The 25,659-nt window shown below is 43.7% G+C and overlaps 3 protein-coding genes across 11 annotated transcripts in view; 2 read left to right on the forward strand and 1 right to left on the reverse strand.

Annotated features, from left to right (window-relative positions):
* Window positions 1-342: 342 nt before the first annotated feature.
* Window positions 343-2,009, reverse strand: LOC115202272 (uncharacterized). The gene is made up of 3 exons (XM_029766301.1): window positions 1,755-2,009; window positions 1,308-1,412; window positions 343-1,083 (listed from the first exon to the last, which is right to left on the reverse strand). The coding sequence occupies exons 1-3, from the start codon at window positions 1,918-1,920 to the stop codon at window positions 611-613; spliced, it is 744 nt and encodes a 247-aa protein (XP_029622161.1). The 5' UTR covers window positions 1,921-2,009; the 3' UTR covers window positions 343-610.
* Window positions 2,010-2,964: 955 nt separating this feature from the next.
* On the forward strand, window positions 2,965-21,566 carry LOC115202273 (general vesicular transport factor p115). Of its 8 annotated transcripts, XM_029766302.1 has the most exons (28): window positions 2,965-3,207; window positions 5,394-5,480; window positions 6,769-6,833; window positions 7,048-7,124; window positions 7,493-7,504; window positions 7,760-7,813; window positions 8,809-8,909; window positions 9,145-9,247; window positions 9,540-9,595; window positions 9,834-9,954; window positions 10,201-10,379; window positions 10,581-10,721; window positions 10,856-10,944; window positions 11,035-11,189; window positions 11,423-11,628; window positions 12,116-12,136; window positions 12,665-12,679; window positions 14,266-14,376; window positions 14,730-14,848; window positions 15,562-15,743; window positions 15,983-16,104; window positions 16,995-17,133; window positions 17,401-17,585; window positions 17,867-17,935; window positions 18,038-18,136; window positions 18,351-18,455; window positions 19,240-19,455; window positions 19,789-21,566. In XM_029766302.1, exons 1-28 carry the CDS (start codon window positions 3,136-3,138, stop codon window positions 19,882-19,884), a joined length of 2,997 nt encoding a protein of 998 aa, XP_029622162.1. In that variant the 5' UTR covers window positions 2,965-3,135; the 3' UTR covers window positions 19,885-21,566. The 8 variants fall into 8 exon arrangements, with proteins under 8 accessions (XP_029622162.1, XP_029622164.1, XP_029622166.1 ...); XM_029766304.1 differs by lacking the exon at window positions 12,665-12,679; XM_029766306.1 differs by lacking the exon at window positions 7,760-7,813.
* Window positions 21,567-24,213: 2,647 nt separating this feature from the next.
* The window catches only part of LOC115202274 (coronin-2B), a 49,351-nt gene continuing 47,905 nt past the window's right edge, over window positions 24,214-25,659 (forward strand). Inside the window, exon 1 of one of the 2 annotated variants that reach the window (XM_029766311.1) lies at window positions 24,214-24,792. In XM_029766311.1, coding sequence (XP_029622171.1) covers window positions 24,778-24,792 — 15 coding nt within the window. In that variant the 5' untranslated portion in view covers window positions 24,214-24,777. The remainder of the gene's footprint in view (window positions 24,793-25,659) is intronic. The other variant, XM_029766313.1, reaches the window with a different exon arrangement.

A 25,659-nucleotide genomic window follows, 5' to 3' on the forward strand; every position in this document is an offset into this window, starting at 1 on the left:
TCCTGTTTCAGTCCCTTTTTTTCTCCTTCAGTTTGGTGCATAATGAACACCACCTAGTTCCAGCTCCCGTGGTTACTGTCTTGTGTTGATCTCAAAGGCAGGCGAGGTTGACCACACAGGTCTGCGTATTTGTGACACAGGCATGAAACTCTCAGATAATGAATCCATGAATCATTGTTCGTTCTGGCTTGATTTAAAGTTGCACTTGTCGAAACTGGCTTTCTTTGCAATGCAGTGTGTAATTTGTATTGTGCAAGCGTCGTGATTCTGAAGGTAACATTTTAAACGTATTAATTTAGTGTAATTAAATGGTTGAGCACTGCAGTCCAAAACAACTAGGACTGTTTATGAAAAGGAACTGGTTTATTTTAGTCATGTAAGCATATACGCATGATGCTGCGAGTGATTAAAAAATAAAAACATGATGCTTATCAACACTTCCGCATAGCAGATTCAGCACACAATGGCACTGATCATATCAGCCTCTACCGATCTCTTGTCTGGGACAGTAATGGACAGTAATGGCACCAGAAACTCTCAGCCATAGAAATAGAATCTATAGAACGGACACCCCCATTCTCTTTATAAATGGTCTTAGGAACCCAATACTTCAGTCACTCAGAGAATTCTCTTCAGATGAACCTCCATGCAAAGCCCGGACATAGGCTGAGATTACAGAGGGGGGCATGAGGTAGTTGGGCACACTGCCATAACCTCTTGGAAACCAGCTCATGGGGTGGGGATGGCGTGCTGCAGCTCTCTGAGGGACAAAGAACATTGGTGGTGCAGGAGGGAAGCCATTTATGTTGGGGGCACCAGGCCTGATGGGTAGGTATGGGACAACTGGAACCTGACGTTGAGCTCCCTTTGCTTTTCTGTTGTTTTTGTTATTGTCCAGGTGTGGGCTGTTGGTGGTAACTGTGGTCGGGGTTGGTTGAGTCTGAACCTGAGGGGTTGGGAGGTTGTCCATGACTGATATGACCTTACATGGAGACTCGTCACGGTTGATGTCTATCTCAGTTGCATCGTTTGTGCTCAGCAGTGTGTGAATAACATCATGTTCAGATTGCCCAGAATGCTCTTCTGTGAAAAGAAACATAAGTGGGAAAGTTGTTTTTGTTGTCAATTATATAAATTATATAAATGCCACCGAAGATCGACATAAGAGATCAATCATGTTTACTCTGTAGTCTTTAGCCTGGGATCCAAGCTGAATATCACACCATGTCACTGAAACAATAGTTATACTGATCAATATTCAGTTTGGATTCCAGGCTAGTCTGAATGTATTGATTTTTTTGACTCACCTTGTCTGTCAAATTTGTGCACCTCTCCTCTCCCCTTCTCCAAGTAGTCTCCCGTGTGAATTGCCCCTTGATCGGGCCAGGAAGTGGGAGCCTCATCGTTCCTCTCTGGATGACATTCAATACATTGTGAAAGTGATGCTAACACAGATTCATTTTAGTTCTGGACTAAAAATAATTCTAAATGGAAAATCTCCATAGAAAGTGCTTTTTAGTCCAGGGCTAGGCTTAATCTGAAATCGCCCCTGAATGTCCTGATCATCACTATCATTTAAAATGGCAAAAACTCTGTAATATTTTAAAACATATATATTTTCACTCCATTTCCTCTAAAAGTATATGACACTATGTCATCATAGCATTTTGAAGAGAAGATCTCGGATATTTCATGTTAGATATTTAAATCCCCAGAAATTATAAGATTTGTAAAAAAATAAATACTTTACTTACCTGCAGAGAATACCTGGAGAGTAAGAAGGAGAGAGAAAATCACTGCTCCTGTTAGTTTGACTTCCATTGTCAAAGGAACATGCTGAGATCTGTGCAGAGGCCTTTTAAGACAAGGAGTGGATCTGTTAGTCTCAGCGCCCTCCATAATTACTTTATTTCTGCACATTTAGATTTTTTATCCAGGTGTCTGGCTGGAACAGATGTGTATTGGCATGTTATAATTACCCTCAGAGTACAATAACACCTGACTCAAACTCATAGCTACCAGACAGTTCCATCATTATATTGTGCAAAAGAGATTGTGATAAGTAGGGTCTGGTCTGGGGCAATTTGTCTAAATAAAAAGGTAAGTTCTATCTCACTCTCGCTCTCATTCTGACATGTGTGCGTGTATGTGTGTGATTTTTGATTTGTGCATTTTTTTGCATGGAAAAAAGGTCATGTTTGATACCTTATTTGTTTCTTTACGTATCTGTCTTTTAATTAATGTGAATGTTTTGAAAATAATCGTGTATATATAGATAAAATACACACATTTCTGCACATTTAGATTTTTTTATCCAAGTGTCTGGCTGGAACAGATGTGTATTAGCATGTTATAATTACCCTCAGAGTACAATAACACCTGACTCAAACTCATAGCTACCAGACAGTTCCATCATTATTTTGTGCAAAAGAGATTGTGATAAGTAGGGTCTGGTTTGGGGCAATTTATCAAAATATAAAGGTTAACTCTATCTCAGTCTCTGTCTCTGACATGTGAGAGAAAGAGAGAGTGTCTGAGAGAGAAAGGCCATCAGATGCAACATGGGTTGCATACCAAACAGGTCCCACTGTTCAGCTGGTCCCTATTGTGGACAGCATCTAGGTTAAATGGAAATTATATAAGCAGATAATATAAGCAGGCTTCACCAGTTATATAAGTAGATCATTATGTTCAAAAATGAACACAGAAGAAAAAAATACAGGTGCATGAATCTTCTCTTTTCTTGATTTGTGATTTTTTTTGCATGGAAAGAAGGGCATGTTTGATACCTTATTTGTTTCTTTACGTATCTTTCTTTTAATTTATGTGAATGTTTTGAAAATAATCGTATATCGAATACACACATTTTACATAAGTGGCGGTGTGGTGGAATCTCATTTTCCTTTAAAAAATTAGGCACTTGTCCTCTGATCAGCCACGTAGCGCCACGTCTCGACGCTTGCGCATTGGCTAAATGTCACTCAATTTCCGGGGTCGGTCCAATAGGTTGTGTACAGTGTACAAATCAACATTTAGGCGCTTTTACATTATTACTCAAGACCCATCACGGCAGAAACCATTTCAAAGTTTCTTTAAGACTGTTGGAATTGCGAACAAATCCCCAAGAGGACGTCGATGACAATGAATTTCTTCAGGGGAGTGATGGGTGGACAACCCGCGGGGCCACAGCCGACTGGAGCGGAGACGGTGAGAAACGAAACTCGTCTAGCATGCTAGGCTAACAAGTTAGCTAATGTCACAAACGCACACAACCTGGTGGACCGAAACTTAGGACAAGTGTGTGTGTAGCTAATAGTTGCCAGACACGCAAAAGAGTTAACTTTCACGTTTTCCAGGCTGAAAGACCGGTGTAGGCCTTGTAACAGTGCACTATACGACCAGTTTCACGAGCACAGAGACAATGTGTCAATCAATACAGTGATTGACGCAAACATTTCTGCAGCGCTAGCTAGCTAAGCTGCTTAGCCTAATTGGCACAGGATAACAATTGAACAATTGAACGTGTGTAGCCTGCTCATATTCTTGATCTATCAGCGTTTTTGGGAAGAAAACGCTTGACATGACCGGCTTCCACTAAATGAGCAGATGTCTTCGTATGTGATAGTTTACATGCTTTGCATCCATCCAACTGTAAGAGCGTCTGCTAAATGACTTAAATGTAAATGTAAATACTGTCATCTGGGAGAGACTATATGGCTACTTGGATTGCAGTTCACAAACCAAAATACATATAAATCTCTGTAATCTCTGTAATCAATCAATCAATAACATTTATTTTTAAAGCCCTTTTTACAGAAGCAGATTTCACTAAGGGCTTATACAGATACCCAGCCTAAAACCCCAAAGAGCAACCAATGCAGATGTAGAAGCACGGTGGAAAGAAAAAACTCCCTAGAAAGGCAGGAACCTAGGTAGAAACCTTGAGGTACCAGGCTCTGAGGGTTGGCCAGTCTTCTTCTCGCGGTGGCGGGTGGAGATTATAAGAGCACATGGCCATTAAGACCAGAATGTTCTACAAGATGTTCATAGATGACCAGCAGGGTCACATAATAATCACAGTGGTTGTAGAGGGTCTAACAAGTCAGCACCTCATGAGTAAATGCCAGTTGGCTTTTCATAGCCGAGCATTGCGGTTGAGACAACAGGTGCAGTAGAGAAGGAGGGAGGGAGCCTATAGGGAGGAGGTCAAAAACCCAGCAGTGTGGTGCCAGGACCACAACCTCTCCCTCAACGCCAGCAAGACAAAGGAGCTGATCGTGGACTACAGGAAACGAAGGGCCGAGCACACCCCCATTCACATCAACAGGGCTGATTTTAAGCATTTCACCGAATACAAATACCTGTTGTATTCGGCGCATGTGACTAATACAATTTGATAGGGGATACCTAGTCAGTTGCACAAGTGAATCCATTCATTTAACCCAACTACTCTGAATCAGAGAAGTGCAGGGGGCTGGCATAGTCGACATCCACGTCATCGGCAGCAGAGTAGCAGTTGTTGGGAGTTAACTGCCTTGCTTAAGGTCAGAACGGCTGATTTTTCCACCTTGCTGGCAAAAAAACGCTCTTAACCACTAGGCTACCTACCACCCCCTGCAACCATGTACTGATACATAGGCTTACATCCACTGCCGATTCAGGACAATGTGTTCAATCGAAGTTCAGCCAAATCAAATGTTATTTGTCACATTCTTCGTAAACAACAGGTGTAGACTAACAGTGAAGTGCTTACTTACGGACCCTTCCCAACAATACAGAGAGAAAGAAAATAATAAAAAAGCAGTAACATGTAATAATTGATACACAATGAGTAGCGATAACTTGGCTCTATACACGGGGTACCTGTACCGAGTTGATGTGCAGGGGTACGAGGTAATTAAGGTAGATATGTACATATACCTAGGAATAAAGTGACTAGGTAATCGGATGGCAGTTAGTGTGATGAGTCAAAAAAGTTAGTGCAAAAAGGGGTCAATGCAGATAGTCCTGGTAGCTATTGGTTAACTATTTAGAAGTCTAATGGTTTGAGGGTTGAAGCTGGGCAGGGTCCTGTTGGTTCCAGACTTGGTGCATCAGTACCGCTTGCCGTGCAGTAGAACAGTCTATGACTTAGGTGGCTGGAGTGGAGTCTGACAATTTTTAGGGCCTTCCTGTGACACCACCTGGTATAGAGGTCCTGGATGGCAGGAAGCTTGGCCCCAGTGATGTACTGGGCCTTTCGCACTACCCTCTGTAGTGCCTTGCAGTCAGAGGCCGAGCAGTTGCCATACCAGGCGGTGTTGCAACCAGTCAGGATGCTCTCCATGGTGCAGCTGTAGATCCTTTCCCTTAACATGTTGTGTTAACCATGAATTATTTTGATTGTACCACAGATCCATAAGCTGTGTGACCGCGTGGCCTCCTCCACACTCCTGGAGGACCGCAGGGATGCTGTCCGAGCCCTTAAATCGCTCTCAAAGGTAGGGGACAATTGCATTACACTAATCTCTATAGTTACACCACTGTTACGCTGATGCACCATTGTTGTCATGATTGTACCATTGTTACACTGACAATTGTTACTCATTATTGATAAATGCATGTTAAAGCATTGAGGCTGCAGAGTCCGATTATGATGAGCCTAGGCCTTATCTAAATATTAGCTTTTCTCCTGTGCATTGTTTTAAGTGAACATCGCTGGAGTTCTCTTTTGATGTTCGTTATCTTGTGAGCAGGGACACATCCCCTTATCACCCCTCACTCTGCGTACACATCCTCATGCGTACACATCCTCAGGCTCTATCTAAACAGTCTGGGATGGGCTCAGTCTCAATCCTCTTAAATCACCTCATTATTTCGCCACCTTTCCTCCATACACTGTTCAGGAAAGACAGACTGGGGAAAGGTAATGTAGGAATTCATGGGTTGCACCTCTGTCACTTGGTCGCATCGTTGCCATTGTTATCAACATTCTACAGATGCCGCAGCATATTGATGTCTGACAGATGGTTGTCTTTCTGAACGGGGGCTAATGACTTTTTTTGGGGTCAAATTTAAAACGAACGTTCCAAACGGTATTGTGACAATGTGCAACCCATGAATAAGGAGGGTACCTATTGGTTGGCTCCGTGCGTTCACTGCTCCAGTTCTCTTAAAAAAAGCAATGTTGAGGAAAAGAAGACAATTATTGACATGCAGCCTTGCTGAAAACCTGACTCCTTCCCTCAGTCCCTACTCTACTGTATTAAAGGTCTAGAGACCTCTAGGCCATAACTGACTGACTGGCCACTAGCTGCCTCGTCAACCACGAGTAATGAGTTTATCAGGCATGAATAAGGGGTTTAGGGGCATGGGGTCACACACACACACACAGACAGACACAGACCAGGGAAAAACAACGCTAGCCAGAGAAACAGACCAGCTAGAGCTGGGAGTTGTTGAATTGCATTAGCTCTGTTTGTCCCCAGTAGGTTCTACTCAACGTTGAGGGGTAACTAATCACACGGGTTTGTCTTATCACATCATGTTCTGTTATTTAACTCTGCTTTCAGAATGTATTATACTTCTGCCTAAGGTCATGTGTGGAGCTAAAACGTGTGTTGTTCATGCAGACACGGGCGGTATATCAACAGTTAGGGGGAGCACTGGGGCAAAACAGGCATAGCTTTGAGTTAAAGCAAAGGTCATATCCTCTCTGGTCCATGCGCTGCCTAGGGGGAAACAATCACTTACTGTTCTCCTGACTTGACTGTTGGTTTTGATTTGTAGAAATATCGCTTGGAAGTTGGCACTCAGGCTATGGACCACCTGGTTCACATACTGCAAACTGACAGGTATGTTTTGTGTGTGTGTTTATGATTAAGAGCTTTATACTTATCCCTTGCCCTATGCTCCTCGTTAGCACATTGTAAACGTGTGGTGGGGTGATTTAAGGCGAGCGTTTTGTATGGTGCTCAGTCATGGCTAAGAGTACTTAATATTTCAGGGACTTAGGGGATGAAAGCAGTGCTTGTTGTGTTGACATCCGACCCCTCCCATTTTCTGCAGGTCGGACTCTGAAATCCTTGGCTACGCTTTGGACACACTCTATAATATCATCTGCAACGATGAAGAGGAGGAACAAGGTGTTTAGGTGTTAAAAACCTAGTCCTCTTTTACAGAGGGCTGTGAACAGGCCCCAGAACTGTCAATAATTTAGTATTTTGTCATAGAGCAGAGCCTCTATTTTTAACTGCATGTTCAAAAACACTCTTCCTTTTTGGGAAAAATGCTTTTGAATGACAACAAGCAAGCACTGGCCTAGTAACCATAGCATGTGAAATTGAGTTCAATTACTGTCAATTAATTGGACTTCAAATCAAAATGGACCCTGTCGTCCTCTTCCACACTCGCCCCATTTCTCTCTCTCTCTCTCTCTCTCTCTCTCGATGTTAATTGCAATGTATGTAAAGATTGTCATCTCTCTCTTCTCTTCCATGTTATAACTCTACAGACGAATCTGAAGGTAAAACTCTTGTTTGTGCATGACGCCCCCCCCCCCAACCACTAGCGACGCTTCTTGTAAATGATATGCATCGTTCTTCTCCGCGGGTTGTTTTGATTTCTAGCTCTCCTGTGGTGCACAGTAGGTTGTTATTCTGAAATGCAGTGCTTTGGCAGAACCTATTAACAAACACTGGGGCTATATTTGTATTGTGTACGAGTCGAATCGTCTGACTTGGATGGGGCTTAAATCTCTTGCACTCCCCCCTTCTTACAGACATGGCGGCCGCACCCCCTCTCTCAGGGAAGCATAAGAACGTGCCTGTGTCTGGTCAGTACTAGTACTGTAGACTAACTAGCCCACAGAAACCTCACGGTGTGGTGACTCTTACTAGTCAACTGAACTAACCTCACTAAAACGTGTTGGAATGGGAAGTATGGTTTAATACAGTAATGACTGGGTGGTAGTAACATGTCACTAATACCACTCCTACCTCAGCCTCTCTCCTGTCCTGCAGTGTTTCTCTTCCCATTGCTCTTCTTGTTTTCCTCACAATTAGCATATCTAGTCAAACGCACATCACTCTGCACAGGATGTTGGGACGAAGAGGTTTTGATTCCAAAAGAAGAATGTTAGATTCCGAAAGCATCCTCTTCCTCACAGTTGTACATTTTAAACCATGTTCAATGTGGTGAGGTTATTCTGGTATTACAGAACGTCTCATTTTCTGGTTGTTCTTGATGTGAAATATTATATTTAGCGTAGAACCCTAGATGATTGAGTGTGTTGTCTATAATACGATGCTCCAGTACTTTTGTGTGCTTTTAGACTGGATGTGAACCAATTCACCGTGCCCTACCACCTCCCCTCTCGCTAACTCCTCTCCCCCTATCTCCCTATGGTGCTAGCCTACCTCAACCCCCAACCATCAACACCCCTATCCCAATTACCCCCTCCATCTCTCCCCCTGTCTGTCTTTCTCTGAAGCCTGTTCATGAGTAGCATAAGGACCTGGAGTTTTTCCTGCCAGGTCACATGGTCAGGAGGACAAACTCCTGGTCCTATTCATGAGGGTCAGTCTGAACTAGGTATTGCATAGATTCACGAATCATTCCTTAATAAAGATCTATTCATACTCGGGCTCAAGTAATTTCTAGATCAAAACATCGGTGTAGTGCCTAGGTGAGATTGATCTCTGTGAACAAGCATTATTCTATGGCTCCCTCCAGCCTTGCCTATGTATAGTAGCCATGTCTCGGGGCTACTTCCCGCCTAACATGGCACACCCAGAGGTCTTTAAACCTTGTGACCTTTGACCTTTTCAGATGAGAACGCCCAGAAGCAGGAAGAAGACCTGGGAGTCCTGTTCACTGACAAGTTCCTCGCCGACTCTGAGAACGTGACACTTCTACTGACTCTGTTAGAGGTAAACAGACCAGAGACCCAAACATCTACTTTGTGTCTTTTATGAAAGCTAGTAGTCTCTAACCCATGGTCTCAGTGTTAACTAGACCTGGAGACCCATTGTGCGTGGTGGTTTTCAGACCAGCTTGTTTCAGATTTAAGCATAAGCCTAAAATCGGCACTGCTTATATACAGGATTACAAGGATGTAATTGATTTCCCACCATGCCTGTGACACTGACTCCCTGCCTGTTTCAGGAGTTTGACTTCCACGTGCGGTGGCCCGGAGTGAAGCTGCTCACCGCTCTGTTGAAGAACCAGTGTAACCAGGTCCAGGGCGTCATCCTGGTCAGCCCAATGGGTGAGTCCTCTAACAAATGACCTGGAATCAGCTGCTGCTGAATTGTCTGACATCAGCCCACACCAACAACTGACCCAAAATGAGCTGTTGTGATTTGATTTATCCTCTCAAAATCTTTTTTCTCTCTCACTGGTGAAGTAGTATGACAAGACGTGTTAGTCTTGTCTATTTCTTTCCCTAGAGTATATGACTAATTAGCGTACCTGACCATTAGTGGAGTTATTTTCTGACTGATTTGCCTGGCTGGTCTCTGAGTTGTATGTTGTTAATGGTCCGTCTCTCTCCCCTGCAGGTGTTTCTAGACTGATGGACCTATTAGCTGACTCCAGAGAAGTCATCCGTAATGATGTGAGTACTACTGATTGCTGCTTCAGATAGTCTTCAGTAGTAAGACCGTAAAGCCACAGGAACAAGCTAGTCTGCTAGTTTACCTTTCTGCTGATACAAGACATTGGGCCGGTTTCCCAGACACAGATGAAGTCTTCGAACCGTCCCAAAATCATACGAGCTGGTCTTATACCTGGGCTTGTTGTTTCTCTGGATATGTGATCACTACATCAGAGCTACTTTGATCGTATTTCCTCAGGGTCTGCTGTTGCTGCAGCAGCTGACCAAAGGCAACGCGGCCATCCAGAAGATCGTGGCGTTTGAGAACGCTTTCGAGCGTCTCCTAGATATCATAACAGAGGAGGGCAGCAGTGATGGAGGTAAAGTCGAGTGGAGGAGTACTGCCATATATACACTCAAGCTAATTGGCAATCAATGAATCCATTTCTTAATAGATTACATTTGATTTAAAATTACATATTTCAGCCAACGTCCACCCTCCATACTTGCACTCTAGAAAATTGGCAATGAATCCGTTTCTTAATAAATACAATTTTATGTGATGAAATCAAAAATCTTCATACATTTCTTGACAGAAATCCACCCTCCACCTTCTCTCTGTCCAGGTATCGTTGTGGAGGACTGTCTCCTGCTGCTCGTCAACCTGCTGAAGAACAACAGCTCCAACCAGAACTTCTTCAAGGAGGGCTCCTACATCCAGAGGATGAAGCCCTGGTTCGAGGTGGGAGACGACAACTCTGGCTGGTCTGCCCAGAAGGTCACCAACCTCCACCTCATGCTGCAGGTAGGACGCAGCACACCACAGTCCTGATGGTACGTTTAATTCAGGGAGAAGGGGAGTTTTGAGCCCTGAGCAGTTGACAGAGCAGTGTGATGGTCTGTGCAGTTCACTGTGCCACGCATGGCCAGGATTTGGGGCGGTTGGGGTGTAGAGTATGTTGACCGTAGCACTGTGTCTCATCTCTCCATCTCTTCTCTGGTCCAGTTGGTGCGAGTCATGGTCTCCCCGGTCAACTCTCCTGGAGCCACCAGTAGTTGTCAGAAGTCAATGTACCAGTGTGGCCTGCTGCAGCAGCTCTGCACCATCCTCATGGCCACTGGCGTGCCTGCTGACATACTCACTGAGGTAACGTAGGAGAGGACTGTTGGAGTGGACCAAAAAGGCTTTTCTTTCTACTCATTGTGTTAGATCAGTGATTACTGTTGTTCATACTGATGCGTGCTTTGTACCACTATGTCAAGTTTTCTTTCTCCTCTCAGACCATCAACACTGTATCGGAGGTGATCCGCGGCTCACAGATCAACCAGGACTACTTTGCATCTGTCAACGCTCCCTCCAACCCCCCAAGGTGAGTTCCCCCAGACAGAGGACTGTAATCAGTTATAGCACAGCCACAGAGTGAAGGTCATCTCTAAAAACTGTTATCCCCTGATTCCAGACCTGCCATAGTGGTGCTGCTGATGTCCATGGTCAACGAGAGGCAGCCGTTCGTGCTGCGTTGTGCCGTTCTCTACTGCTTCCAGTGTTTTCTCTACAAGAACCAGAAGGGCCAGGGAGAGATCGTAGCCACCCTACTGCCCTCCACCATCGACGGTCAGTTCAGTTGCACTGAACCTCCACACTGAATGTGTTGTTATTACAAAGCTATGACCACACTGTACAGCTGTAGATGGCATATAATAAAATGTTACTTATGACTAATATACTGTAGGTTATTTGCTTATTATTCTCTAGCGGGAAAAATATAGTGGAACGGAGGCATAAATAATCTACATATATCTATTATTTAATTCCCCCTCCCTCCGGCTCTCTCTCTCCCTCCCCAGCCAACTCTATCTCGGCGGGCCAGCTGTTGTGCGGGGGCCTGTTCTCAGCTGACTCCCTGTCTAACTGGTGTGCTGCAGTGGCCCTGGCCCACGCCCTGCAGGACAACCTGACCCAGAAAGAGCAGCTCCTCCGGGTGCAGCTGGCCACCAGCCTGGGCAAGCCCCCCGTCTCCCTGCTGCAGCAGTGCACCAACATCCTCTCACAGGTACACCACATAGACAGCTAGACAGGCTAACATGCTACGTGGGGGGAGCGGTCAGACTGGACCAAAGGGTTAGCACCATAGCGGGAGAGTTGTAGGTGTAGCTGATCAATAAATATTAGTTTGAAAACTAAAAGTGCCATTTTGAAAGTCTTATTAGTGAAACATAAGCAACAGAGGGGTGATTTGAAAGGTGTCTCTGTCTGGTTGAAAGGTGTCTCTGTCTGGTTGAAAAGTGTCTCTGTCTGGTTGAAAATATTGCCTTAGATTCAAATAGTTGATCATTTGTCACTCCAGGTTTTCAGGTCACCTTTGTCATGGTATGGCTCCCAAATGGCACCCTATTTCCTTTACAGTGCACTACCTTTGAATAGGCTGTCATTTGGGACCCGACCACAGTAGTGGGGTGTGGTTCTCAGACAGTAACCCTGTTGTTTGTGTGTGTGAAGTTGCCAAGTGTCACGTAAGGAAGGTTGTTGTGGTTTTGCAGGGGGATAAGATCAACCGGAGGGTGAGTATCTGGGGTGTGGGCAGCACATGTCTGTCATGGTTTGGCTTTGGCATCAGCAGGATCCTTCTATATGTTCCTTACGTTGGGGGTTATGTTTTGGCTTTCCTGTTTTGTTTTCGTGCCTCAGCCCTCTTTGTGTTTGCCTATCTCACCTGTTTGTCGAGTTCTATATTGGTACTGACCCCCCCCCCCAACTCCCATAAGCCTGTGCTTTGACTCTTGACCCCCTTGCTGTGTCCGTTCTATGGGGACTTGACTGTCCTGGAAGGATGCAGCAACCACTGCGGAACTCTGTCTGTTCCTCTATTGATCTGTTGTGAGAGGGGTTACTGACATTATTATTTTCACCACTGGTGTTTCTCCTCCTGTACTCTAGGTGGCAGCACTATCCGTTATAAAACTTACCGTTTCACCCGGGGCCAAAGATTCTCCAATTAACTATTGTGATCATTTGTGTTCCCCCTTTTTTCTCCTCCTGCCCCCCTTTCTCAAACATTTGGTGTTTTTTGCATTACGTCACCATTGGAGGCGAAATCTGAAAAGGTGATTTACTTATGGTTTGATAGTATGCCATGTCATCCTTACTATTTATTGTCACTTACTGACCTCCATTTGGAATGAACCCTCTTTCCTTTCTCACACCCTTCATCGCCCTCACAACAGGAGAGGTCTGCATTGCCTCCCAAATGGCACGCTTTTCCTTTTATAGTACACAGCCCAGGGCTCTGGTCAAAAGTAGTGCACTATATAGGGAATATGGTGTCTTTCGGCACACAAACATGCCTGAACTATGCAGTTTACGTGCGGTAACTTAATAGTACCCATCACTCACTGCATATCATTACGCCAACAACCTTTTTTCTTATTCCCATGACCATGCATGGATACTGTAAAGCCACTTTATTATCATTATTATCCGTTTCTCTTTTGTGGTCGCCACTCCTAAAGACTCACTACACAGAGGCTTTAGCTTTGCATGTGTTGTCAGCTACATTTAGCAGCCGTGCGTTAGCTTGATATCTTAGTTATTTTTGTATGTGAATGTCTAAGTAGTCATATTTGGGCTCTTGTGGATTGTGTAGAGGATGACGAATGTGCCAATATGCTATTATATTCCTTCCATGCAGTAACATTTTCATCAGTCCTGTTGTATCACCTGCTTAGCTAAGCTGCAGAGGAGTCGCATCATCCTTTTGTGGTGCAGGTAGTGATGGTAACCAAGGCCGTTGCTATAGTAACATATTGTTGAACACTTAAGGGTCCTGAAAAAGTATTTTTTTTAACAGGATCTGAACTAACTCGGGTCATCCTATGATATTCACTGCATGGTTGACCTAACCTAACCCTGGTTTATTAATAATGTTCATTTTTAGATTTTGTTCCTTTTGTTGTATTTGAATAACTTTAATGAATTACTAACGGTCTGCATTGAAGTCACTAACGTGGTACTCTTGAAACATTTATAACATGGTATTTCCTGCGTAACTGCTAGATACAATGTTGTTTTTCCCAACAGAACTCAAAAGGGAAAAATACAATTCAAAAGTTGACCATGTGCCAACAAAATTGCATTTTTATTGTAGCTACCAGCACACAATGTTCCTAATTTCAGTGTCCGTGACATCAAGTTATATTATAAAGTTCCTATTCAACCTTAAATGTCTGTTGGGAATAGTTTAGAAATATCAGTTAATTTTGTTGGCCCTTAAAATGCTGTTTTATTTGGTTGGTTTAAATCAAACGTGTCGTCCGGAGATATTCAGGAGACTGATTAATTGGACAAAAGGAGACTCAATGACAAGTTGTCTTAAACAGGAAAAATAAGACATCCCTCATTATAATGTGGGGGGACAGACGTTTGAATTGAACCCAGCTAAATGAATTTACTCTCCATGTTGAGGAGGAGTTCTGTTCTGACAGAGACCAGGATGTGGTCCGGCACGAGACTAAACCTTACATGAGTCGTGTTTTGCTGAGTGGTTAAAGTCCTGGATCCCAGGCCATCAACAGGCTCTGTACACAATGTTCATGTTCAATGCCTTTTACTCACCCCTATGCTGATGTTACAGCGCTATATTTGTGAGTGTGTTTCTTAAGACTTTGTGTGTGTGTGTGCGTCTCATCCACAGGGCAGTAAAGTGCAGACGCGGGTCGGTCTACTCATGCTGCTGTGTACCTGGATCAGTAACTGTCCCATCGCCGTCACACACTTCCTGCACAACCAGGAGAACGTCCCCTTCGTATCCTCCTTCAACAAACCAACTAGCTCCACATCACTGTTCTATTGCACTTCCTTTTACTCAGATGGCTGGAATATCTACTATTAGCCTGTTAGTGCAGTCTGTCCTATAACCAACTCCTCTCTGTGTTCCTTCACCACATACAGGATAGTGTTGGATATTGCATACATTATTGCATGGATGTTTGTGAGGCCCTATGTCTTGTGTTGCTAAGAGAATAAGAGAGATCAACGCTACACGGGGGATGCCAATGTATGCACGAGTGCATTGTTTCAGTAAATTGTCTTGAGAAAGGCCTTGTTGCCATTAAATCCTCTATGTTGCTGTGACCCTTGACCCCTGGTGCCCTGTAGCTGACAGGTCAGATCTCCGAGAACCTGGGGGAGGATGAGAGGCTGGTGCAGGGCCTGTGTGCCCTCCTACTGGGTATCTGCATCTACTACAACGACAACTCTCTGGAGAACTACACCAAGTAGGACATCTAACTGCGACCCTCATAATAACTATGCCAAGTAGGACATCTAACTACGACCCTCATAATAACTACACCAAGTAGGACATCTAACTACGACCCTCATAATAACTATGCCAAGTAGGACATCTAACTACGACCCTCATAATAACTACACCAAGTAGGACATCTAACTACGACCCTCATAATAACTACGCCAAGTAGGACATCTAACTGTGACCCTTGTACTACTTGGTGTAGTTATAGCTAACTACGACCCTCATAACTACACCAAGTAGAACGTTCTAACCCTCATACTAATGCATCCTCTTTCACTCTCATAACCGCAGTTAGAACTACATCAAGTATGACATCTGCTACCCAAATATTAATGCGTACCCTCTCATACTAGGCCTGGGTTCAAATAGTATTTTCAAATGCTTGTTTGATTGAACTTGGAACCAATATTATAATAGCTCCAAAAGTCAAAACCCTATTTGAGCCTGGTTGTCTCATACACACAGCCTTTCTACACCTCTTCACCCTACACCAGCAGTTACAGCACACACCGATGCCGCTACAATGAGAACAACAACTATGAGCTGCCAGATTCAGAGGGGTTGGGTTAAATGCGGAAGACGCATGTCTGTTGAATGCGTTCAGTTGTGCAACTGACTAGGTATCCCCCATTTCCTTCCCTTCATGCTAACCCTGCCTGTCTTGTCCTCCCCCAGAGAGAAGCTGAAGCAGCTGATCGAGAAGCGCATTGGGAAGGAGAACTTTGTGGAGAAGCTGGGCTTCGTCACTAAACACGAGCTGTACTCCCGCGCTGCACAGAAGCCCCAGCCCGTCTTCCCCTCCCCTGAACAGATGCTGTTCGACCACGAGTTCACCAAGCTGGTCAAAGAACTGGAAGGTTGGCAAAAGTAACCTCCATTTAACCATAACCTAACCGAAATACAACCACAACCTCAAGCATTTCAATGCACCTGCGATAACATCTTCAAGTCAGTGTACGCAACCAATAAACTTTGTTTTGACCCTAAGCCAAGTACAACCAGAACCACAAATCAAAACTCTGTTTGTGTTGGTGTCTTCTTTTCTCTTCTCTTGGGTGGTTTTACCACTGTTAATTGTGTGTGTGTCCGTCCACAGGCGTGATAACGAAAGCAGTCCACAAGACGAGCGAGGAGGAGAAGAAGGAGGAGGAGGTGAAGAAGACTCTGGAGCAACACGACAGCATCGTCATCCAGTACAAAGATCTCATCAGAGATCAGGTAACTGGCCTCACACTATTAGGCGTAAGGCTGAAACGTATGCCCTGTTTCTGTTCTAAAATCTTCATTAGCTCTTTGCACTTTAACGTTTTGTATTCTTTTGAGCATGGATTAAATGAATCCTACTATAACCCCTCCTTGGGTTATTCCTTGTCATGGTTTTGAGTGCGAGTACTTTTTGAACCCTACAGATATTTTCTGTCCGACACACCTGCCGCCTTTCATTCTAGTCTGTCCGCAAACCCACATACTGGCTTTCTACACACACACACACATACACACACACACACACACACGCATCAGAAACCAACTCGCCATGCTTTCAAGCATCACAAGTTTATATACACCCTCTACACTCAGTTAAAGGCTGCTTGCATTTTTTCCCCCTGTGTTTTATATCATATTTTACAACAGCTGATGAAACTAACACTGTAAAAGTGTGAAAACATTTGATCAGTGTTGTTTCCGGTTGAAAATGCAGTCTGCACAGGACCTTCTAATCAGCAGCTTTGCATGGGTGGTAGTTTTGGCTTGCCTGGTGACATCACCAGGCGGTAACTTATATTGTTTAATAGACCAATAACAAAGAGTTCCAAACCTCTCTGCCAATAACGGCTAGTTTTCAGTTTTCCAAACCACACTCGGACTACTCCCAGACAGTCCTCGCTAAATTCTTGCTTGAGAAATAGTTTTTTTTGTTGCTAAAAAGCTATTTTTGTTCATTTTAATGGAAAACTATTACAGTAAGAAGGTACACTCGCCGGGCCACAACCACACAACCCATTTCATACAATATTCAACGGACCTATCCCGTTACCCTGAAAGGTCTAGTTGTGTGTTTTGGCCAATGTCTCTTGTCATTAAAGAAGTGTCTGTCATCTCTCAACCAGGACACCCAGATCCAGGAGCTGAGGGAGCAGGTTTCCACCCTGTCTCTGAACAGTGAACAGATGCACAACCAGATCACACAGCAGCAGTCCCAGATCCAGCAACACAAAGACCAGTACAACATCCTCAAGCTGAAACTAGGTACTGTAGGATAACCTGGTATTACACAGCAAAAAATGGCACCTCAATCCATTGGAAAACAAGAGAGCAACATTGGGCTTGGCTAAATTGCTAATGATTGGGGGGAGGGTTAGGCACATGGAATTGTTCATAGTGGCACATGGAATTGACACAGTCTATAATGGTAGTGGAAACTGAGACGTATTACTGATGCAGACTCGTTGCGACTGCACTTGTTGATTTATAAATAGGATTGTAGATGTGATAATGACTGTGTGTTGTGTCCAGGTAAAGACAGCCAGGGTCTGTCCTCCAACCAGGGTCTGTCCTCCAGCCAGGGAGAGGGAGCTCACGTTAACGGGCTCCATTCAGAGGAGCTGAGCCAGCTCAGAGAGGAGGTGGAGGAGCTCCGCAGACAACACACACTACAACACACACAGCTCAGTGACAAGGACTCACTCATCAACACACTGGTGTGTGTTTGGGGGGGTGAATCACATATCAGAAAAATGTCTTTGGGTTATCCCTCCCTGTGTGGATAAGAGTTCTGTATAAATGTCATGTATCATGGATGTTACTGGAATTGGACAAGATGGACCTGAAGAATGACAGACTGATTAATGATCTTTTGTGTGTTAGTAGATCTGAATGGTGGTTGATGATATCTGAGTGCTGCTTTATCCTTTCAGATAGGACGTCTCAGCCGTTGACCACTTCCTGTTGTAATAGTTGTAATGGTTGTGATGTCTTGTAGAGGTGCGGGGCAGCAGCACAGACAGCAGAAGGTGGAGCGGGAGGGTCTGACAACACAGATCTTCTCAGGGTAAGACCCAACCACAGACAGTACATGTGTAGAACAGACATGAGTATAGTTACATAGAGAGATTATACTGATGATGGAGTTACTGCTGGTTGTTTCCACCAGGAGGTGGAGTCGTTGAGGAGTCGTGTCCAGTCTCAGTGTGCAGAGATCAGCCAGCTGCAGACAGAGAGACAGGAGCTCATCAGGAGAGCTGAGGCAGTGGTGAGAACTCGGACCCAGCCGTCACCGTGTCTTGAGACGTCTTAAGGCTGTTACATACAAACATGGTCTTTCACACTTTACTCCAACCCCCCCCAGAAAGTTCTTTGGTCCATATTTTCCATTTTGGTATGCATTAATGTATATGTTATGACCACTGCACTTAGTACAGAGAGGTAACTAGTCTCTCTATCGCTCTCACTTCCCCCTCTATCAGTCCTCGGCCCCGGCCTCCAGCAGTGAGAGCTCGGCAGACACAGTTAAAGTATCTGAACTGGAGAGCAGGCTGGCTGCTCAGACCACCGAGACAGAGAGACTTAAGGTACTGGACTATCACCACCTCCCATCTCTGTAGGTAGCTGCTGTCTGTTCAGAAGTGAGCAGCATTCAGATACAAATGTATTGAACAGGGGTACTCAACTCTTACCCTACAAGATCCTGAACCTGCTGCTTTTCTGTTCTACCTCTTAATTACACCCACCTGGTGTCCCAGGTCTAAATCACTCCCTGATTAGAGGGGAACAATGGAAAAAATGCAGTGGAGCTGTTTTCAAGGTCCAGAGTTGAGTTTGAGAGGTATAGAACAACCTGATGGTCTGTTTTGTAGACTAGAGGGTCATTTCAGCTCTATACTTACATTGCATTTCTATCTGCAACATTCTGAAAGTTTCACCTCGCTGAATAAACATCTCGTGTTAGCCTGACTCCAGGGCTGCTTTACACCCAATTCTGATCTTTTTTCCACTAATTGGTCTTTTGACCAATCACATCAGATCTTTTTCAGAGCTGATCTGATTGGTCAAAAGACCAATTAGTGAGACAAAGATCAGAATTGGCTGCCTGTGATATCAGCCCATTAGTAACTGACTCGTGACTGTTACCAGCTAAATGTGAGCTGAGACGTGAAACCTCAATTATTCAACATCTTAAGTATGACCTTCGTGCATGTGGCATCCCCTTCCTCTCTCTAATGCTAGTGAAGAAAAAAAAACCATCATCTGATGCTGTTGAATTATTGTTTTTGGTCAGACAGCCATGTTGAAGCCATGTCCTTCCTTGTTAGCTGTCCTACCTCTCTCTCACCTCGCTCTCTTCTCCCCCTCCAGGAGGAGTGTCGGGGCCTGAGGGAGGGCCATGCGGGGCTGGAGCAGCAGTTGGCGTCGGCCCAGAGCACGGTGGCCATCGAGCAGACGGAGAAGACCAAGCTGCAGCAGGAGGTGCAGGAGTCCAAGAAGGAGCAGGACGACCTCCTCATGCTGCTGGCCGACCAGGACCAGAAGATCCTCAACCTCAAGCAACGTCTCAGAGACCTGGGAGAGACGGTAGGAGAAACCATCTGTTCCTATTGTAGATCTAGACCGGGTTTTCAAACTACAGAGGAAGATCCTCCGCCTCAGAGGTTCAAAGGTTTAGGTTATTATTGTGGTTTTAGTGGAGGTAGATCATGTTAGGTTAGTTGGCTGTTGTGAGGTTTTAGATGAAGCTAATATTTAATATTTCATTGTTACATGTAGGGCTGGTTTCCTGGAGAGCTGTGATAAGTCATTCTGCCTGTGTAGTAGTTGAATGAGGACATAACTTGTCGTCCTAACCAGCTAGCCCTACTGTCCCTGTACTCCCTGTGCCCTAGTTAGAATGTGACCCTCTCCTCACAGATTGAAGACGAAGATGAGCTAGACGCCAGGGACCAATTCGGTGAAGATGACGACGAAGATGATGAGGAGGAGGAGGATGAAGAGAACAATGACTAGAGAGTTCTAGAGGGATGGAAATCTGGCAGACTAAAGGCAACAAAGACATTGCTGCCTTAGCCATGTTGTTCTAATACACTATTAGAAAAATGGAAGAATGGGACTAGATGGATTGCTCTCTCTATCGCTCCAACCCACCATGCTACCTTCTTCTTTACTCCACCCCTCCCTTCATCCCTCGATCGCGTCATCCATTTTAATGTCTAGATCATTTTATTACAAGATGGTGACAAAGATCCCCCCCCCCTCCCCTTCCAAAGAAATGACTTTCTCAGTGTGTTCATCTCTGCCATCTTCTACCACATAAACAGCCCAGAGAGACACTTCTTCATGCATTTCAAGCCTCTTTGTTTCTGCTACGGTAGCGCCATGTTAGGCCTATGCAGTTATCGATTCAATAACCAGGCTTAGTTTCGACTTTACCACACAATGTCGTCACTCTGAAGAACGAGCGCAATTAGAGAAAATAACGGACGGCAAAGACGGACGGATGTACGGACACCAAGCAGTTGGACAAACGGATGCCTCTTTCATGGTAACTGCACTGTAGACCACCAGTTGAAGACCTGTAAGGGTCCTTGAAGCTCAACTTCCTCGATTACCCCCCCCCCCCCCCCCCCCCCAATTTATCTGTGTATACACTCTCCCTCTTGGCACCAGTTCAGTTCAATACGTTCAGTCAGTGTTCTATCAGAACTGTTTCCAATATGAGTTTGACCCCTCAGCTACAGTACTGCTCTGCAATATGCTGCAACGTTCGCTGATGATAGAAAAAGATGTAAAAGAGATATTTTTGCAACTTTTATGTCAAGTCCTGACCTGACATCCAGCTTCTCTGTGTGATTGTTGTGTAACTTATCAATTTATGAGCCACATTGAAATAAATAAAATGATATATGAATCTGTACAGCTTGTAGGAATACTTGTGAATACTTACTATACACTTTGACTAAATCTGTTTCATAGATGAAAACATAAGAGGAATTTTCCATTTCACTTCAACAGTCTTTTTATGTAATTTCAATAGTGGTGTTAACTTAAGAGGTAGCTGAACTTTTTAAACCAACATTTCACATTTAAACCAACTAAACTACTAAAGTACCTCTATAAACCCACAGGGCTGGTTTCTGCCTGTTATTTTAAAGACTTAAAAGTTTCCTCATATTTTTGCCTATTTGTTGTATACATATTACATTAGCCTTATACCTAGGTGAATTCTTTGTGTGAAGACATACTGATTCTGAATAGAGACATTTGACCGTAATTGTTGATATAAGAAATATTAACCATCCATCTGGGTTCCGCTTTGGAACTTTTGGTGTTTGATGAATGAGATGTATAAATGTATTTCACTTTATAGCTCTAATGAATTTCACAGTTTTGGTGTGAAGCGCTTTAGTAAAATTATAGACTAGGAGAAAATAGCCTGAAATCCAAATTGATGTGCTCTGTTTCCCTATTGAGCATATCAGTTAGGATTGCGGGCTAAAAGAAACACTACAGTACTTCAATATTTGGAATGTGGAGTTTCTATCGCATTACTAGGGAAAGAATTGAAAATAATTAGCTTTTGCAATATTGAATTTCAGTCACAATGACATCCAAATCTAAACCCATAATTTGAACAGTGCCATTGTTTGTGTCTGGTATCTGCATAAAGTTTCAGTTTTTGATTAACTGCACCATTGTTTCCTTGTTTGTTTCTTGTTTTCCTTGGTTGTTAAGATACATATATATTGGTAAGATACAATATATATTGTTTAATTTACAGTATTGGACCGCACAGATTCATTAGAATACCACATCCTTCATGCCTCACATTTTCAGTTGATTGGCACATCATTAGGGTAATTTCATATAGGATGACCTCATCCGGCCTTAACCCATTAGTATTTCAGTTGATTGACAGACAATTGTTAATTTCATATGGGGAAACTTCATCCAGACTATCAGTATTTCAAATATTGTCCCACAAAGTGAGGGGAATGCTTCCTGGAAGGCAGATAATACAATCTACACCTGGTTCTGGTGAAGCACGTACTGCCTGGAGGCTGTCTACTCTGCTCCTCCTTTGCTGTAAACGCCTGCCATGTTTCCACAGCGCTGGGCCCAGTTACCAAGGTAGGCAGCAGGCACACTCCCTGACTTTCCATCCCATTGACTCTGAGGGCTGGGTGAATGTAGCAGAGACACACACACATATATATTACACACAGGCTGAGGTTGTGACAGTAGTACTGTGTCTTCTCTGCAGAATGATTTTTATTATGGCGGGAGAGCAGTAGGTAACAAGATGACAAAGGATTCAGGTCTGCACAGTGAGTGGTGTGCTACATTTACAGCGTTTTCATAATATCCAAGAAAAATGTGTTGTCGTAAAACAGTAATGTAGGAGGGAACAAGTTGATGTGGAACACATTTTAGAATGGAAACTGTGTTCAAGGACAGAGGTGATATTATACAGGTTCATATGTTTGAGAGGAACTTTCTTGCCCTCTCCATCTGTACTGTATCAGTTTTAATTTAATTAATAAAAGAACTATGGTTATGTAATAAGCTTATTGTAGTGTGAGCGTCATACCCCCCAGTCTTTGAGACAGCAAAGGCCTGGATTTGAAGCTCTTTTTAAAGTTGTTCCAAATGTCATAGGAAGATTGTTCTTATTTTACTTTCCTTGACAAATGGTCTGCATGCAGCAGAGTCCTGGTTCAACCCTTCAAATTATAGTGTTGATTAGGGGAAGGTAATGCCAACTAAATCATGTTCAAGAAATACACAAATGACACCCCTGGTTTTTGTGAAAGTGTGAAAAAGGACACGTATCATTTTCAAATGTTCTATCTGCGAGTTATGACATTCGCTACACTGGATATTCCATACCTTAGGCTGTTGGTAAGTCACATGTAATGCCCTACGTTTCATAGCACTTGGGTATATTTTTATGACAAGAAACATTACTCTCTCTACAGTAGAGAGACTAAGTTCAGCCGTGATGCTACAGAGAGACCTTTTAAATCAAAAAGGATTGTGCAGTATGAACCCAAGAACACACCCAATAAAGATGACTTCATTATGAATGTGTTCCTGTGAGGTAGGTGTTCCATGTTGAGTTATTGGCTGTTACTGAGCATGACACTACCATTCATAGTTTGTACAGCCCATAATGTCATCCACTTGGAATAACATGCATGGCTGTTGAGAATTAAATGTTCATGCACAGTAACACACAACAAAAATCCGTATTTGAGCATGTGTGTGTACAATCCCCTGTGCCCCGCTGACAACACACAAGTGATGAGCACTTCTCCTACCTACATGAGATGTTCCCAGACACATGGGACAAGATAATGATAACCCATACACGTGTTCTAGGTCTAGTCTGTGAGGGTTGTTCCCTGCTTTAGACTACCTACCTATTATCACCCTATTCTTTGAAATGTTCCCTTCAGTGTTCTCTCCCTCTGTTCATAAATCATCATGCGTTACAGTGTATCTCCACTTGGGGGAGACAAAGCTTCTCCAGCGCGTCACTTGTTTGTTTAACATGGATTAGGATGACGGATGTAAACAATACAGTACGAATGACTGTTACATCAAATGAGATTGTGACGATTATTTATTTGTAAGAGACGCTTGAGTAACCAGGTCTGTAATTCTATCAATTTTATAGTTGCAGATGTTTAATTATTTTTTAAATGCATTGGCCTTATTACAAAGGAACATCGACGGCAGCATAATATTTCTGACCTTGTTACAATTACATTGAAAGTCATATTTTATTGCACATTTTCTAGTGGCTAAATTTGTATTTGTATTTATTAGAATCTCCATTAGCTGTTGCCAAGGCAGCAACTACTCGTCCTGGGGTCCAGCAAAATTAAGGCAGTTATACAATTTGAAAAACATTACAATACATTCACAACACATTAAGTGTGCCCTCAGGCCACTACTCTACTACCACATATCTACAACACAAAATCCATGTGTACGTGTGTGTTTAGTGCATATGTTAAATGACTCAAATAAGTGCCGTATAGGGCCCAGGCACATATGTTGTGGGTTGGAAGACATCACTGTAACTGGTGCCAGTATCCAGCAAGAATTGACCAATATAAGGGAATTATTACCTTACAGCAAATACTTTTTAGACGCTTCAATGGATTATATGCACCATGATCATCCTGTAGCGCGCGTATGCCAACCCATTTATAGTCTACAAAGCGCGTTCCAAGGAAATTACGCATATGTTAATAATATTAATGGTGTTATTGTAGTGGTGCTCTCTACTTGAGCGTGAACATATTGCTTAGCAGCCTGTCATTGTTTTAAATATCAATGGCACTGTGAGGTCACAGCTCCGTCGCATCCATAGGGACCGTCCACGATTGTTCCCGGGGTTACTTTATAGCACGAGCTCTATGCGTCAATAAAGGGGTCCTTTTTGGTCACGGTGGACCGAGCCTGACCACGACTTTGGGACTGTTTTCCAGAGGACCAGACGACTGGGAGAACTACAATAGCAACTCCACTCTTTGTGGGAGAGAGCCCCCCTCCTCGGCTCTGAACATCGCTCTTTCCACTCCACCCCTCCTAGGTTGGGTCTCGCAGAGCTTTACCTCGCCTGTCGATTTTTTTCATCACTGCGGTGAGTGTGTGTGTGTGTGTGTGTGTGTGGGAAGTCTGTGAGCTCACACAGAAATACCCTTATGGTAACCGCCTCAGTCATACAGCTGACATGTAAATCGACTTGCCAGCCGGCTATCAAAACCGAGCCAGACATTGAAGACATACGGCAAATGAAGACACCCGCCGCAGGAGAAGCACTCCACCATCCATCCACCTCTGCAGTTCAGTCCTCTCCGGAAAACCTTTCCACCTGCCGACACGTCTTATATGACCGTCTCAAAGGTAAGAAGTTGCTAAATTGTATCTACCGCTCTTGTATCTACCGCTTCTTGATAACAACTAATGTTACCAGCGGCTCACGGTACAAATATGAATGTGGTTGTTATATTAACATCGTAACCTAGCCTCAATATTGTTTTGAAGGACGGTTTATTTAGCTTGACTGACCGCGTGGCTACGTCCACAGCACTGCCATGCGGCTGTATGAAAGGTACTCACTCCTGTAATGTAGACATTAAATGAACACAAATGTATGATTAACTAGCTACCAAATTGACAACAATATACGCATTTCAGGGTATGTTTCATGGTGCATTAAAGGGATTGGCAGGCGGTGTTACAGAGCACCCAGGTATCGCTTTCAGGGCGTTTTACTGTACTACTGGTGCCTTCATCAGTTCGCCAGAGATGGTGTACGATGGCTCCATAGTGTTACACGGAGGAAGACGTAAACAAACTTGAAGGCAACATACTTGGTGTTTTGAAGCATGGGTTTAATGCTGAACATATGTGTAGGCTAGTGGTGGGATGGAACCTGGACTTGTCTCCTCACTCACAGCCTCTCCCTCTGTATGAAAGTGTAGTTAGTTAGTTATAAGGCATGGCATGAACCAAGTCTCCACTTGTTTAACCCAAGTGTAATATTTAGGCTTAAAAGTAGGCTACAATAGTAACCCATGCATTATAAGAGAACCGCATGTCTACTAGTTTGTCTTGTAAAGGACAACCTGACAAGTATTTTGCTTAATTTACTGAGTTGAGAGTTTTTTGGGGGTGATGAGATGTCGGTGAGGTAATCCAATTAGATGCTCTAGTGATGTATACATGTTATAGTCTTTCAGGCTGAAGGGAAGACTTGCCAAATAATGC

The sequence above is a fragment of the Salmo trutta genome, chromosome 11 (genome assembly GCF_901001165.1).
Source record: "Salmo trutta chromosome 11, fSalTru1.1, whole genome shotgun sequence".
NCBI lineage: Eukaryota > Metazoa > Chordata > Actinopteri > Salmoniformes > Salmonidae > Salmo > Salmo trutta.

Coding starts and splice junctions, on each gene's coding strand:
- LOC115202273 (XM_029766302.1), top strand. CDS start 3,136: ATGACAATGAATTTCTTCAGGGGAGTGATGGGTGGACAACCCGCGGGG. Junction 9,596..9,833: donor GAGAAGTCATCCGTAATGAT/GTGAGTACTACT, acceptor GTATTTCCTCAG/GGTCTGCTGTTGCTGCAGCA. Junction 18,137..18,350: donor TCAGGAGAGCTGAGGCAGTG/GTGAGAACTCGG, acceptor CCCCTCTATCAG/TCCTCGGCCCCGGCCTCCAG.
- LOC115202272 (XM_029766301.1), bottom strand. CDS start 1,920: ATGTGCAGAAATAAAGTAATTATGGAGGGCGCTGAGACTAACAGATCC. Junction 1,413..1,754: donor TCTCCAGGTATTCTCTGCAG/GTAAGTAAAGTA, acceptor AATGTCATCCAG/AGAGGAACGATGAGGCTCCC. Junction 1,084..1,307: donor GCACAAATTTGACAGACAAG/GTGAGTCAAAAA, acceptor TTCTTTTCACAG/AAGAGCATTCTGGGCAATCT.